General features: G+C 36.4%; 1 protein-coding gene across 15 annotated transcripts in view; it reads right to left on the reverse strand.

Moving 5' to 3' along the window:
* Window positions 1–14,299, reverse strand: part of EXOC6 (exocyst complex component 6) — a 99,254-nt gene that overhangs the window by 41,908 nt on the left and 43,047 nt on the right. For all 15 annotated transcript variants that reach the window (XR_012587779.1, XR_012587780.1, XR_012587781.1 and 12 more), the window contains exons 15-18: window positions 10,858–10,967; window positions 9,713–9,824; window positions 7,941–8,075; window positions 2,387–2,566 (exon numbers count right to left, since the gene is read on the reverse strand). Coding sequence is in view for 12 of the 15 variants with exons in the window: in XM_074593294.1 (XP_074449395.1) it covers window positions 2,387–2,566; window positions 7,941–8,075; window positions 9,713–9,824; window positions 10,858–10,967 (537 nt within the window). In the remaining 3 variants the exon portion in view is untranslated. The remainder of the gene's footprint in view (window positions 1–2,386; window positions 2,567–7,940; window positions 8,076–9,712; window positions 9,825–10,857; window positions 10,968–14,299) is intronic.

Raw genomic sequence — 14,299 nt, forward strand, 5'->3', positions numbered from 1 at the left:
GAGATCATGGTCTACCTAATTTAGATCTCTAATGTTCCAATAAAAATAATACAAATTGCATAAAACAGGTATGTAACAAAAGATGTGGTTTTTAAAAGTTATGTCTACATTAGTACAGAAATAATTCAGTATAGCCCCACATGGAAGCACAAAAGGAGACACATCCCTGTGCATTTACACAGCTTACACATACAGCTGAAATAAAACAAGACTCTAATGACAGGAATTTAACGACTGCAATGAAAAATTGTTAAAGAAAGTATCATAACACCTCTACAGGAAGACTACGGTTTGAAACAGCATCAAAGAGAAAGTCAGTGACCCTTGAACAAGACCATGGAGAAATAGTGTGGCCAACTAGTGCCCCCAGCCCTAACACAATGCCCACCTCTAACATGATCAGATACGCTAAGGTAGGAAGAGAAGAGATTCTTCTACTTGTTCTGCTCTTTTCCTTACTAGAATTAAAGCCAGTGCTAGGACTTCTGTACTTTGACTTCTAATTACTGAAAAGGTTCTGAGAAACTATTTTGAGCAGTGGAATGTTTCTGCCAGACATACAAAAATTGTTATAGAAATGGCACTGTGACATTAACGGAATAATCCATTAATGAAAATAAATATTAAAACTATTACAGATCTTAAATATGGCATATGAGAACCTAGCTTAGTTTAGCACTCCAAAGCACTTAATATTTTAATGAGTTATGGAACCTAGTTCTGGGCTTATCTTTGAAAATGATTTTACTATAAATTTTCTTTTTATTAAAATAACTTACAAATCTAACCAGAATCACCATAATCACAACAAAACTGTATACACATTTTCATGTAACCTTCATAGCTCATGCACAACAACATTCATAGGACTGTACATTTCTACAATTGGCCAAGTCACAATAGGGAGCAACACACATGATAAGTTAAAAATTACAAGAACCCTCTTGCCAGACCAGACCAGTCATCCATACAGTTCTACAGCCTGCCTGTTCCCTGACCAGAGTTTGAAATTACCAAATAACCTCTTCACAGGAACTAGCTTTCTCCAAAGGTTGACTTGTGCCCCCAGGCACATATTTCTACTCCTTTCACACTTTTCAAGTCCTAATGCCACAGCTGCTTCCTTCCATCCCTCGTAACACATTATTTTGTTCTGTCTGTGGCTCATTTCCAAACAGCTGTATCACAACATACATTCATGGCAGACTTCTGTACGTCCTTCTCTAGAAGGTGCGCATCTCTTAACTGCTATACGCATATGACCATTGAGGAGCAGTGCCGTTTGTTCACACTGCTTTGTATGTTAAGTTACAATGAATTTAACTATCTAACAAACTTGCTATTCTTTGTCAAAAAACGCCCAACTGATGTGGCACAGAAGCACATGCCTCATGCCTCACATACACATCAATGTTATGTGATAAATTTTGAGTGGGTTATGTCTTCGAGTCAGTAAAAACAAAGGAGACTGAAGAGTCACAGCCTCTTCATGTGTGATTTGGAAGACCAGATAAGCCCACTAGGCCAGCAACTTCAAAACCTTGCTGTGCATGTAAAGAAATTATCTTTTACTTCCATTCTGGAGCCTCAAAACATTCTATGCATTGAGGACTTATTCTTTATAGGCATTGCTTGTGGGTAACGCACTCAGACATCAGTGTGACAGCAGCAACCACGGACAAGCTAATGAATAGCAGATGTAGCTTGAAAAAGTTATTCAAGTTACTCCAGATCTATAAAGCTATAGACTATTATGGTGATAAATCAAACAAGAGATAGTCTTTTTTGTCTTAAAGCAAAGGGAAATCAGACAACAGAATGTAACAAGTAGTACATAAAACAGGTTAACAGTACCCTTTTACCTAGGAGAAAGTAACACGGGATATATTTGAATATGAACAAGGATTCATTTCAATGAAGCTCAGTTAACTAGAATCAAATGACTTTTCATGATCAAAAGTATTTAGCTAAAAACAACCTCGGAAAATCCAAGACCTCCGCAACGTTATGTACAAATGCAGGATTTGCACCAATTCTGCATTGTTTGAATCAATGCATGCGTACACAGAACCAATACGATTAATTAAAAAGACCATCTGATGCTCTAGAAACCTGCATGAGTTCTTCCAGTATTTGTAAATTAGCTGTTGTTAACAATATTACTAAAATATTTGAAAGTATTTTCTAAGTATTACCACGGGTAAGCATCATCAACATACTGAAACACATCTGAAAATACATTTGTACTGAAAAAAGATAAAAAAAAAAAAGTATCTGCCAGCATGTGCACAATTAAAAAAAATCACATCTATCTTCAAAATCTTACTATTTTAAAATAAAATAATGCCCCGATAGTTTGAAATTAAACTTAATTTTGAACACTTACAGGTAAATGAGTAAAAACTTGAAACGTGCTTCTTAAAAAGTTAATAAGGTCCATTAAGTATCCACTAGCTCTTCCATCAGATTCAGACATTGTCCAATCATAATCAGCAATCTGAATAAATTCATCTATTTTTTGGTTAAGTTTTGTGTATATTTCTCCTTCTGCAGCATGCCTTGCATCCTGAAAAAAAAAGAAGTGTGCAATTATCAGAATTCTAGAATATTATTAGAATGCAGACAAAATTATATTAATCAACAAAACAGAAGTCTTGTGTTTTTCTTAGATTCAAAAAATATTTTATTTAAATCAATATTTTAACTTCTGTCTTACGATAAGTCTGAGGTTGCAGTTTTTGAAGCACTCCCGTAATCTATACTATAAGAGTGTTCAGAACAGAATATTTCTACAGACTAATCTAAGTTCTCAGAGAAGAATGAAATTCATCTGAATTTGGAAACAAAGCAATTGCTTTACTCTCTTCACAACAATCAATCACCTTTAATTCAGCCTAACAAATTTATCAACCCTGACACAAAGTTTATTTGTCCTCTTTTACAAAGAAAATAATGAAAGAACCTAATTATTTTATGTTATGCCCAGAAGTCCAGCAATTGTATGATTTTTGTGTAAATAATGCCTTAAAGCTGCGTATCTGAAGAATACGCACCATTTTTCATCCTCCTTTAAATATCCTGATCATCACACACCATGATTCAGAGCACTCCCCTACTTCCTCCCACCCCTACTTTTTGTTCTGCCACTGCCCAGATTCTACTTTTTGGAATAGTAAAGAGGTAAAGTCTAGCATTTCCTGTGAAGTGAGTTTACGATGCTATCTACGTGCCTTATTTGTTTAGGGGACATCCTCCTAGATGCAATGGGATCTACATACAGATGCTCAATAAGGTGTATCTTGCTAGAACAGCATGCTTTTGCCAGCCTGGAGCTTTAAAGACGCTCGATAAATGCCACGTTCTAATTTGGGCTCAATGTAAAACTTTCTTCACTGATCTTGAGAAATAATTCAAATAAGACACTTGATTTAAAGTGAACTGGTCAGTTGCTGAAGGTTTTTAGAGAGTAAAAACAGGCTGGATGTACTGGAGCAACATAAAAGTGGATGAAATTCCCATTGCTCATTTCCTGTGGGAGAACACAGTCCAAAAAAATGGCACTTCAGAAAGGTGCGAATAAGAAAGGCAAAAAGAAAAAGGAAAAAAAAATAAATCAAAATTATCTGAGCTTGAAGACGGTATCACATTGAGTGTGTCAAATTTAGTCTTGAGTCAGGCCAAAGGCACTTCAAGAGGAAGCAAGAAAGCATGTGGCCCTGCCGTGTATAAATATCAAAGTACAATCCCCTAAAATTACCTATTTATGCTTAGTGCGACTGCTGATTTAAACAAAGAAAAACAATGGTCATTCAAAGCTGGAAAACATGGCTATAAATACTGAAAGTGACACAATTTTTTAAAATGATAAAATGAAACAAGTTTTAGTGTTTGTGTGGTGGTGTTTTTTTTTAATTTCCACCAATGTGAAACAATGCTTGGAGAGTTTGAAGGACGTCATAAAATGAGATCTTATATACAAAAATAAAATGAGAAAAACAGCCCTCTAAAATAGTAGACATGAAATAGGCCTGAAGGCTTCTATTAAAAAAATACAGTGTAGGTGTACTTATAAGATCACCTCATGGAATGTAAATGTGATCAATGCTGCTAATAAAAGGAGATTTTTTACCACTTGGAAAGAATGGAGGTGACATGATTTGCCACCAGGAGATGAATTTAATAACAGTAGAACATACCAAACTTTGTGAGGGCCCAGTTGGGGAACTGCAAGCAGTTTTTCATTAAAATTGAAGGGGAGGGGGGAAAAGAGGGATTAACGAGAAAAGAATTTTCTACTATAAGTGGAGAACATTGTACTAACAAGTTCTCCAGGGAAAGAGACAGGAGAGAAACCGTAAAAAAAATTCTTACGTGTTTGTCAGCATTCATTCTGTATTGCATAGATACTAAGCTCACTAAACACAGATATAATATTCTGTGACTTCCTCAAATAGAACTTAGATAGTTTTTAGGACAGTTAAACATAACTTACAGCATAAGCAATCAGCACAAAATATAATGCAAACTTTCAACTGAATTTATCAAATGAAATTCAAGGATAAAGACCATCTTACCTCTTAATGAAGTCAAAGACTATGGCTGCATTAAGTGTTTTATTTAAATGTTAAAAAGATTATGGATTGACCTTACACAAAAATATCTGTAGATAGGCAAATTCAGAGACACACATGCACTACCAGTACACAACAAGCAAACTAGGCAGCCTAGGTCTTAAGGACGGGCAAAATTGTAAAACTACTGGTAGGGCAACGGTAACCTACAGTTTCTAGCCCAGAACCTTTCTGTCTTGTCTTATTCATTAAATCCTTAGCAAAACAAATGACAGTTAATGGGAAAATTGTTGGCAATCACCTGGAAATATGAAGTGTCTTGCAATGATGATGTCTTATTCCACCTCACCCACCTTTTAACACCTATGCCAGAGGGGATGTTATAATAGGATAGGCTACATATTGCACCAAGACAAAAAAAAAAAAAGTGCAGAAAACAGAACTAGTCTCAATAGGATTAGTCTTCTTTATCCCATAAATACAAGAAATCACCCTCCTTTGTTTCAGTGTACACTGAAAAAACCACAAATACCTAAAGTTCAAGTTGCAGCTGCCTTGGAATCCTTGATGACTTTTGTTTTGTTCTCTTTCAAAAATTTTTGCATAGAAGCCCCAAGTGACTAAGGCGGCAATGCACTGGCTGAATTAACGGCACGAGGCAACCTCTACAGGAGTATTCTTCTGTGAGAATGTTTTCTTCAGAAAGTGTATTGCGTTTGCATGGCAAGGTTTTGATAGCAGGGGGACTACAGGGGTGGTTTCTGTGAGAAGTTTATGGAAGCTTGCCCATGTCCAATTGAGCCAAAGCCAGACGGCTCCAAGTCAGACCTGCTGCTGGCCAAGGCCAAACCCATCAGTGAAGGTGGTATTTAAGAAAGGGGAAAAAGCTACTGCACAACGGCAACTGCAGCCGGAGAGAAAAGTGAGAATATGTGAGAGAAACAACTCTGCAGACACCAATGCCCGTGAAGAAGGAGAGGGACAAGGTGCCCCAGGTGCTGGAGCAGAGGTTCCTCTGCAGCTCGTGGTAGAAGACCATGGTAAGACAGGCTCCCCCTGCAGCCCATGGAGGTTCACAGTGGAGCAGATATACACCTGCAGCCCGTGGAGGACCCCACGTCAGAGCAGGTGGATGCCCAAAGGAGGCTGTGACCCTGTGAGAAGCCCACGCTGGAGCAGGCCCCTGGCAGGACCTGTGGCCTCATGGAGAGAGGAGCCCATGCTGGAGCAGATTTGCTGGCAGGATCATGGGGGGTCCATGCTGGAGCAGTCTGCTCCTGGAGGACTGCATCCTGTGGAAAGGACCCACAGTGGAGCAGTTTGTGAAGAACTGTAGCCCATGGGAAGGACTTGTGTTGGAGAAGTTCATGGAGGACTGTCTCCCCTGGGAGGGACCTCAGGCTGGAGCAGGGGAGGAGCGTGAGGAGTGTCCCCCCGCCCCGGGGAGGAAGGAGCAGCAGAGTCAGTTGAACTGACTGCAACCCCCATTTCCTCATCCCCCTGCAGTGCTTGAGGGGAGGAGGTAAAGAAAATTGGGGGTGAAGTTGAGCCCATGAAGAAGAGAGGGGTAAGGGGAAGGTGCTTTTAAGATCCGGTTTTATTTCTTATCACCCTTCTCTGATTAAATTAATTTTCCCCAAGTTGAGGCTGTTTTGCCATGGTGGTAATTGGTGAATGATCTCTCCGTGTCCTTACCTCGACCCACGTGCCTTTCATTATATTTTCTCTCCTCTGTCCAGCTGAGGAGGGGAGTGACAGAGCAGCTTTGATGGGCACCTTGTATCCAGCCAGGGTCAACCCACCACAGAAAGAAAACCCCAAACCACCGCCAGGCACATGCATTTGCTTCTATTCTAAACCAAAGAAGCTACTGAGCCAGACTCAGTCAACAAAATAATTTCATATTTCATTTTATATACATGTTTTACGTATATGAATACCAAAACCTGGTTCTTCAATGTACACAACCATCTGGTGCTCAAAAGAAGTATCTGGTGCTCAACCACCACCAGAGCATGAAGGATCTCTAAGTATCTCTACGCCTCTCCCCAGTGCAACAGCACAGGAGGGTTTCTGGTGTTGGGCCATTGAGTGACCTGAGACCAAACCATCTTCGCACTCAGCATAGCTAGTCCAGCCGATGGGATCTTGTTTTAGAGTTTACCAGGGTCATTACGACATAAAACTGCCTGAGCAATGATCAGAATTTTGACTAATTTATTTTAGGGATAAATTGCAGTGATCTTGAGTTACCTGGCATTATGTGTATAAGTTGTCTTCAGCAATTTAATTTTTACGTGCAGGTTTCTCATTAACAGCACATGTGTCTGCCTTCTAACTAAAAAAGGGCTAAGGCCTTTTGAGTGATATTGCAGAGAGGGACTTCACAGATGAGGATGTGGTGGCTTTTGCTCTGCCAAGGACATCGGGTGTGGCTATACAGGTCACTTGGTATTTTTGCTGTAGTTTCCTCTTTTCAAAATCCTTTAGAATTTTTGTATAGACAAATGCAAGAACAACTTGTAGAACTTAACATACTAATGAGATAAGGAGCCTTATATAGAATGAAAACTACAACATTTTTTATTTTAGGATTATTTTATATTCAGCTTACAAACGTTGCCATGTAACGGTTGAAATGACAATTGCCTATGCTGAGTATGCATCACCTATGATTTACTTTAATTTTTTGAGATATAAGCTTAAGTACTTCTGCCATTTCTGAAAAATGTCAGAAAAAATACAGTTTGTGCAGATAAGCACTTGACATACATAAGAAACAGTCAAGCACCCAGTGATAATTTTAACAAGCATTACTGTGTATGTAAAGGACATGTAAATAAAATATGAATTCTAAAAACACAGCTGAATAATTTATGCTTTGTAGCACATTCTTAATACTGCTTTTATATTACTAAATTACACAATTTGAAAATAAACCACGAAATATTTCTATTGTGGAATGAAAACAAATAAATAACACAAACATTTTGGACTAAACTAGCTGTTTTGCTTGATTCCATTCAGGAAAGGGAGATGTTACACAGACTGGAGCTTAATCTATTAAAAGCTTCTGGTGTAGTTAAGCTTCACTTATAATTTTGTAACTTAATAAAAGATGCATCTGAAAGAGAATATTGATGCTTCTCACATACTGACATATTTCAGATCATACTGGTAATACAAAAACCAGTGTTTATCTGCTCAGTGTTACAACTGAATTCTTAACAGTTCATAATTGTTTTAGAGACAAAAATGAGAAAGCATGCAGCTTTGCCCTCACCCCCTTTTATTTTAAAATGCTTCATTCATAAAGATTTTAATGTAACTTTACCGACATAGTCATATAAAGGATGACATACACCATACCTTAAATGTAGAAAGTCCATAAAGTCTTGCAGTGTGAACAGTGACTTGTGAAATATTTGTAATGTTAGATATAAAATCCTCAAGGTATTTACAGGCTTGTTCCAGGTGTGTTGTGTTTATGATGATTTGAACAAGCTACAAGAGACAAAAAATTATTGTAAAAATCTTTTTTGTATCACCCATTGTCATTTGATTTTGTAAATGGTTACTTCTTTCAGCAACAATGCTACTAGAAATGAATTACAGTATTTCTGGTTACCACCCGTTAGTTTTCAAGTTTGCTTTCAAATGCTACTAAGGAGTAATACTACAGTTCACATACAAATGATAACATTTTAAAAATGAAGGTGCAGACACTTACTCAGTTAAAATAAATCCAATTGATATTTTAGAATTTAAAAAAGCAAAATAAAGGAAAATACATTGCCAAAAGCAAATCACTAATTTTTACCATTAAAGTACTTTTTAAAAAATGACTGCTATAAAAAAAAAAATAATTTCACAATAGTGTCTGCAAAATGATGCGTTCTGAAGTTAGGGAATTTCAAAAATAAGGTTGTCAACTCCTCCTCCACTCAACAATAGCAACAATCTGCATGTACATGATATAAATGTTTTTATAAGCAGGACCTGCATTTGTATTCGGAAATTAGACAACATACATAATGCATAGTAACTGAAATATTCGTCTATTGTATCTTAATTCTCACTGCATACTGTCTGTTTTAGAGAACACTAATGTAATGCTTGGTAAAATAAGTTTTCTCTTTTTAACATTTTTCTCATGAAACATACTGACTTGATAATGAAACACCTCAAAAACAGTAGTGAATTTATTTTCAGAGCATTGAAAATATTCCTGTACCAATTTCAAGAACATAGAAAACTATGTCTCAGAAAAATTGTATGGCTTGTCTTAGTAACACGTCAATATATGATTTATAGAGCTCTTTCCTCATCTTCTTCTTCTTTATTTCATTTATACAGGCAGTTCTTGCATTTTAAAACCAACATTCAATATGACATAACACTGTGCTAACAGCAACAATGTCCTTCTCAGCATGTTTCAGTAGGTACCTGCTGTCTCCTGACATTCCGTGTACCTGCAGTGAATGTTCAGTGATTCACTGCCTCACCCTGCCTCCTTATTCTGACCAATAAACAAATTGAACCAAGAGTCCCGATGAAGAAACAACATGCACAAACCTACTAAAATATTTTAATTGCAATTACTATTGAAAAATTTTCACGTGTCAGAGTGAATTTGAGATTTTAGATTTTTTTGATCTGGTTGGTTTACTCTGAAACTACACAGTTCATGTGAGAAAGATTTTCTCCCCCCCCCCCCCCCCCCCCCTTTTTTTAATAGGATGAAAAAGAAACATAACAATGTGCTACTAATTGCTAGTCAGGAGCAGAACACACGAACCATGTTCTGTATGCAACCAAAGAAGTAAGAGTCTTTGGCTTATTTCTTGCAAATCTCTGTTTATCATACAGGAGACAGAACTCTCTCATTGCCACCTCTCTCTCAAAAGACATCTCTGTGTAAACATACTTCCAACTAGAGTCAACACTGTATTATTTATGTAACAGATATTGATGCTTCTTTAGACTTCATCTTTCACCTCCTCAAATTTTCAATTTTAAAGAAACAGTACTTGTTTTTCTTACACAAATCTTAATACCATGGTATATCTACATCTACAAGACTAGTTTTAGAACAAATTGTCTTAAAAAATACAGTTTTGAGTATGCATTTTAAAACTTACCTCAGTTAAACCTATATGAGGTTTTTTAATTAGGTTCTGTAAACAACTACTTAGAGTTCTCGTAAGCAGCAAATTTGTAGATTTTCTGAGCATATCATCTATTTCTGTTGAGCTGAAAAAAAATGGTTATTTTTATAACTATGCTGTACGTGACAATACCTTGACAGTAATACTTCACTTTTTTTTTTTCCCTGCAAAGGGGACTTTTCATGCTAAGAATTCCCTATGTGTGTTTAATTTCTGGTCGCTCCAAGTCTTCTGTGTTCTAATACACAGAGCAGCTCTTTCACTTACCAAATTATCCATTAACTGAATTTCAACACTGAAGCAAAAGCTTTTTTTTTTTTTTTTTAAAATATATTTTAGACATGTTTATTGACACAGCAGTTTGGAAAGAGTAATTTATGGGTTTTAATGAGTTACTGAGGAGGTCAACATGCGCTCATTAGTACGTGTAAATTATACACAGTATCAATCAAGAATGTGTGAAAGCAAGTCATTTACATCTTTAACAGTGCAGAAGTGGATGACCAGCCATGAATACCTTCCAGATTTCAGATGTATGAATGTTATTTTTTGTAATTAAAACTAAGCTTTTGAAAGCCACAAGAGGAAAGGAAACGGGAGAAAAAAAGGTGCGATGGAAGAGCGAATGAGCATACAGACAGCACGTTTTGTTGCAGGAGAAATCATTGCTAAGGAAATTCAAAGCACTGAGAAGGGAAACACTGTTCAAACTAATCGGGTATGCTACACAATTATTTCTGAAATGGTCGGTACCAAAGTATATTTTTCAAATCTTACAGGCTTTGTTAAATAACTAAAACCTCTAGATTATTCAAACGAGTCAATACTGTTTAAAAAACCCCAGCAGTGTTTTAAACCGCTTACCATGCCAAGCTACCTTCACCCATACAGATATATACATATTGCATACAATATATATACACACATATGAAATATATGCTATAGCATTGGGAATCATCAATTAAATATAAAGAACTGTATATGTAAATTATATGTAAATTATGAAACAAGCACAGCTAGCAAGTACACAAGAAAATATATTTTCAATTTAATATATATTTTTAGGTCACCTGGAAGTTATAGGTTACATAGTCACATTCCTGATACTTCAAGCTTACCTGCGGTGAAGTGACTCTGAAAACTTAAGGCTTGCATAAATAAATTCCTTAACCTGGATATAAATCTGAGGCACTGACTGAGACATTGGAAGCTTCTTTGGAAAGGATTGCTGTGAAAAGAAAAGATAATACTGTCGTACACTTGAAACTGATTATAAGGAGAGCTTGGTATTACATGCAACAGTTAGAAAGCCACTTAACACTATCAATATTTTAATCTATCCTAAACTTTTCCGGTTTTCATCAAATACAAACAGTAGTATGCATTGGTCTGACATCTATATCTGTTTAAACAGCTTATAAGCAAAATAGAACTTTATCATTTATTTAAATTACAATAAAGTTGGGAGACTTTATGTAATTTAAGAACCCTCTGTAGAAAGCAATTTACAAATATACATTAAAAAACAGGTCTCAAACCACTTTTAATGTGAATAAACAAGATAGATGTAAGTGGGATGAGAGGTTCAAAAATGCAAACATTTTTTGGCCAATGAAAGCAGTGAAAATAAAAAGTTTGAGATGTTCAGTACATCCGGGATTTTCAAAGCATCTTGAGTACTTTTAGGTATGTATATTTACTATCATATATTTACTTTCTCTTGATGGCTCACAAAACCAAAGCAGTTTGAATTCATTTCAACAATTTGGATTAACATGTGGGAAATACTAGTAGTCTGTAAGAATAAAATCATGCTTCTTACTTCAATTTTAAAGCTGATATTGTATTTGGGAGGACAAAAAGAAATACGTTCAATTAAATCTACATATACCAAATTCATATCTCTGCAGTGAATACATAATTTTTGAAATCTGCAAAACAATTAATTTTCTGTTTACTCTAATGCATGAGAAAAATAATTAACAGCTGGTATCATCCCTGAAGAATTCCATTTCTCTTATTAAAAAAAAGGCATTTGTGTATTAAAAAACCAAGACAAAACAGATTACCTTGAGAGTCTCCTAATCATACCTCTTTATTTAAGATCAGGTGGTGTGACAATTATGTGTTATACAGAGCAGGCTTTCATGTCATTCAACAGCAACAGCAGATTTTTTTTTAACAATAAAATTTACTTTAAACATGTGTTCACCTGATTTAAGCAATTAATTTTTTACACATAAAACAAGTGCTATTACATATAACTATTTCGGATCATTACAATATTCTGTCAGCAGGGCTTGAGTCTCAACCTTCCTATATTTAACAATCTAAGTGAAGCAATTCTTTATCCTCTGCCATGTCTGGCCAATACAGAAGGACACAAAACTTCTGTCTGCCTAACGTCCTGAAAGCAACTCCTATGATAAACTTACCTGTAAAATGTGAGGGTGATTCATCCTAACCTACAGTTAAAAATGAGACACTCACTCATGTTTGTCTCTTTTTATACTAAATGGAGAGAGAGAGAGAGAGAGATTTTCAAAGGTTAAATTCCCCTTAATCTGTAAAAGGCACTAGAGATGCATCAAATGGAATTAGCCCTCTGGGGTGTTTCTTCCCCTCTACCAACTACACAGGTTCCTTCAGCCACTAGTCTGAACCTACATATCTATTTTTTAAATATTTATTTTAAATATTAAAATGTAGATTAAATTAACCCACTCAGTAGGACCTCCCAGTGCCTTGTAGCCTGAGGCAACAACAGAGAGGTGAAGTGGATGAAATTATAAACAGCAACCAATAGAGGACTGGAGGATTTATAAAGTGGACTCATAAAATGGAAGATTTGTAAAGTTTCCCCTCCACAAGTATTAGCTGCTATCTAATAACGCATAAGGTAACACTGCAGTCTTTCTTTCAACAAGGATACTTAATGATTGTTTCTCCTCTATCCCACTGCCTAGTTGCAAAACTTTTAGGAACTCAATTATCTTTGAAACTTCTGCCCCTTTGCTACAGTTGGCTGAAGTCCACTAAATTGCTTCAAAAATTGACAGGACACAAGAAAAAAAACCCACTCAGACTGCCTTATTTCTAATGATGTCCTTCTGCTTCACGTACAGGTTTCAAAGCTCTTTCCACAGACATGTGAAAAAATGTTATCCCCACTTTACAGATGAATTAACAGGGACAGAGAGATGTGAAGTGACTTACTAGCACCACGCAGCTGGTCAATGATAGAATTGGGAACAGAATCCAACCCGATTCCCAGCTTTACTTCCAAGCTCACCAGCCCAAAAACTAAGCATCAGTGAGATTCTGCCCTTAAAATATCTGCAAAAAGTGCTGCTCACTATGAAATATAAATCCCTCTCTGTGTCATAAACCAAAATGAAAACTGTTGAGCACAGAAAATACATTTCTCTTCTACTGAAATAAGAGCCAAAGCTTTGTATTAAGCATACATATATGTAACTACACATGCCTACACAAGTAACATCCACACACGCATGCAAAGAGCAAGAGAGGTTAGCAGATAAAATTATTTAGTGCAAGTTAAAAATCTCTGCAATTTATTAGCAAAATATGTCATGCTAAATAGTATCTGGGGTGTAGTATACTTCCAACATTGTAAGGGATTTCCGTTCTGTTTATCTTATTTTAGTATCAAAATGGCTAAGTGAATGAATTTGATGGAGGAAAGCATCCAGCATGCACTCTGGAGCCTTATTGAAAAATCAGCATAAACCCCACCTTTTGTTTTTCATCTTCACTGCAATAATAATGGCTGCAATTAATGACATGCAGCCGTTACATTTGCCTGGTAAATCTCTGCTGAATCATAGAATTAGAGTATCTTTTTACTCTTAGAATCATAGAATCGTTTCGGTTGGAAAAGACTTTTAAGATCATTGAGTCCAACTGTTAACCCAGCATGGCGAAGTCGACCACTAAACCATGTCCCTCAGCACCACATCTACACGTCTTTCAAATACCTCCAGGGATGGTGACTCAACCACCTCCCTGGACAGCCTGTTCCAGTGTTTGACAACCCCTTCAGTGAAGAAATTTTTCCTAATACCCAATCTAAACCTCCCCTGGTGCAACTTGAGGCCATTTCCTCTTGTCCTTTTGCAGATATCTGTAGTGATAGATCGTGTATAAAAACCAGTGTCCCTCTACAACAGCTACCCCCACTGTCATGCAGTTCTTAGATTTAGTTCCCCTCTACAGACTCCATCACGGGCCCGTTATTTCTTCATCAGTATTATCAAAACCACATTTGAAAAGCAGAACATATTAACCACCTTTCTGTGAAAGGAGTTTGCAGTGGAAGAATGGATGAGACTATGAAATAATACCCTACTGTGGCAGAATTATTTACAGTCTCTTCATGCATGCCCCACCTGCTCAAACATAAATAATTAATTTTAAAAGTAAAATACAAAAGTTGCTGCCTCTAACAGATCCCTATTTTACATGTATTTTTGCAATGCTACAGCATATACTATACTATGAGTTACTAAATCCAATGGGTTGCAACAAAATTTAACTAAT

This window comes from Larus michahellis, chromosome 6, assembly GCF_964199755.1.
Source record: "Larus michahellis chromosome 6, bLarMic1.1, whole genome shotgun sequence".
In the NCBI taxonomy this organism is placed as follows: Eukaryota; Metazoa; Chordata; class Aves; order Charadriiformes; family Laridae; genus Larus; species Larus michahellis.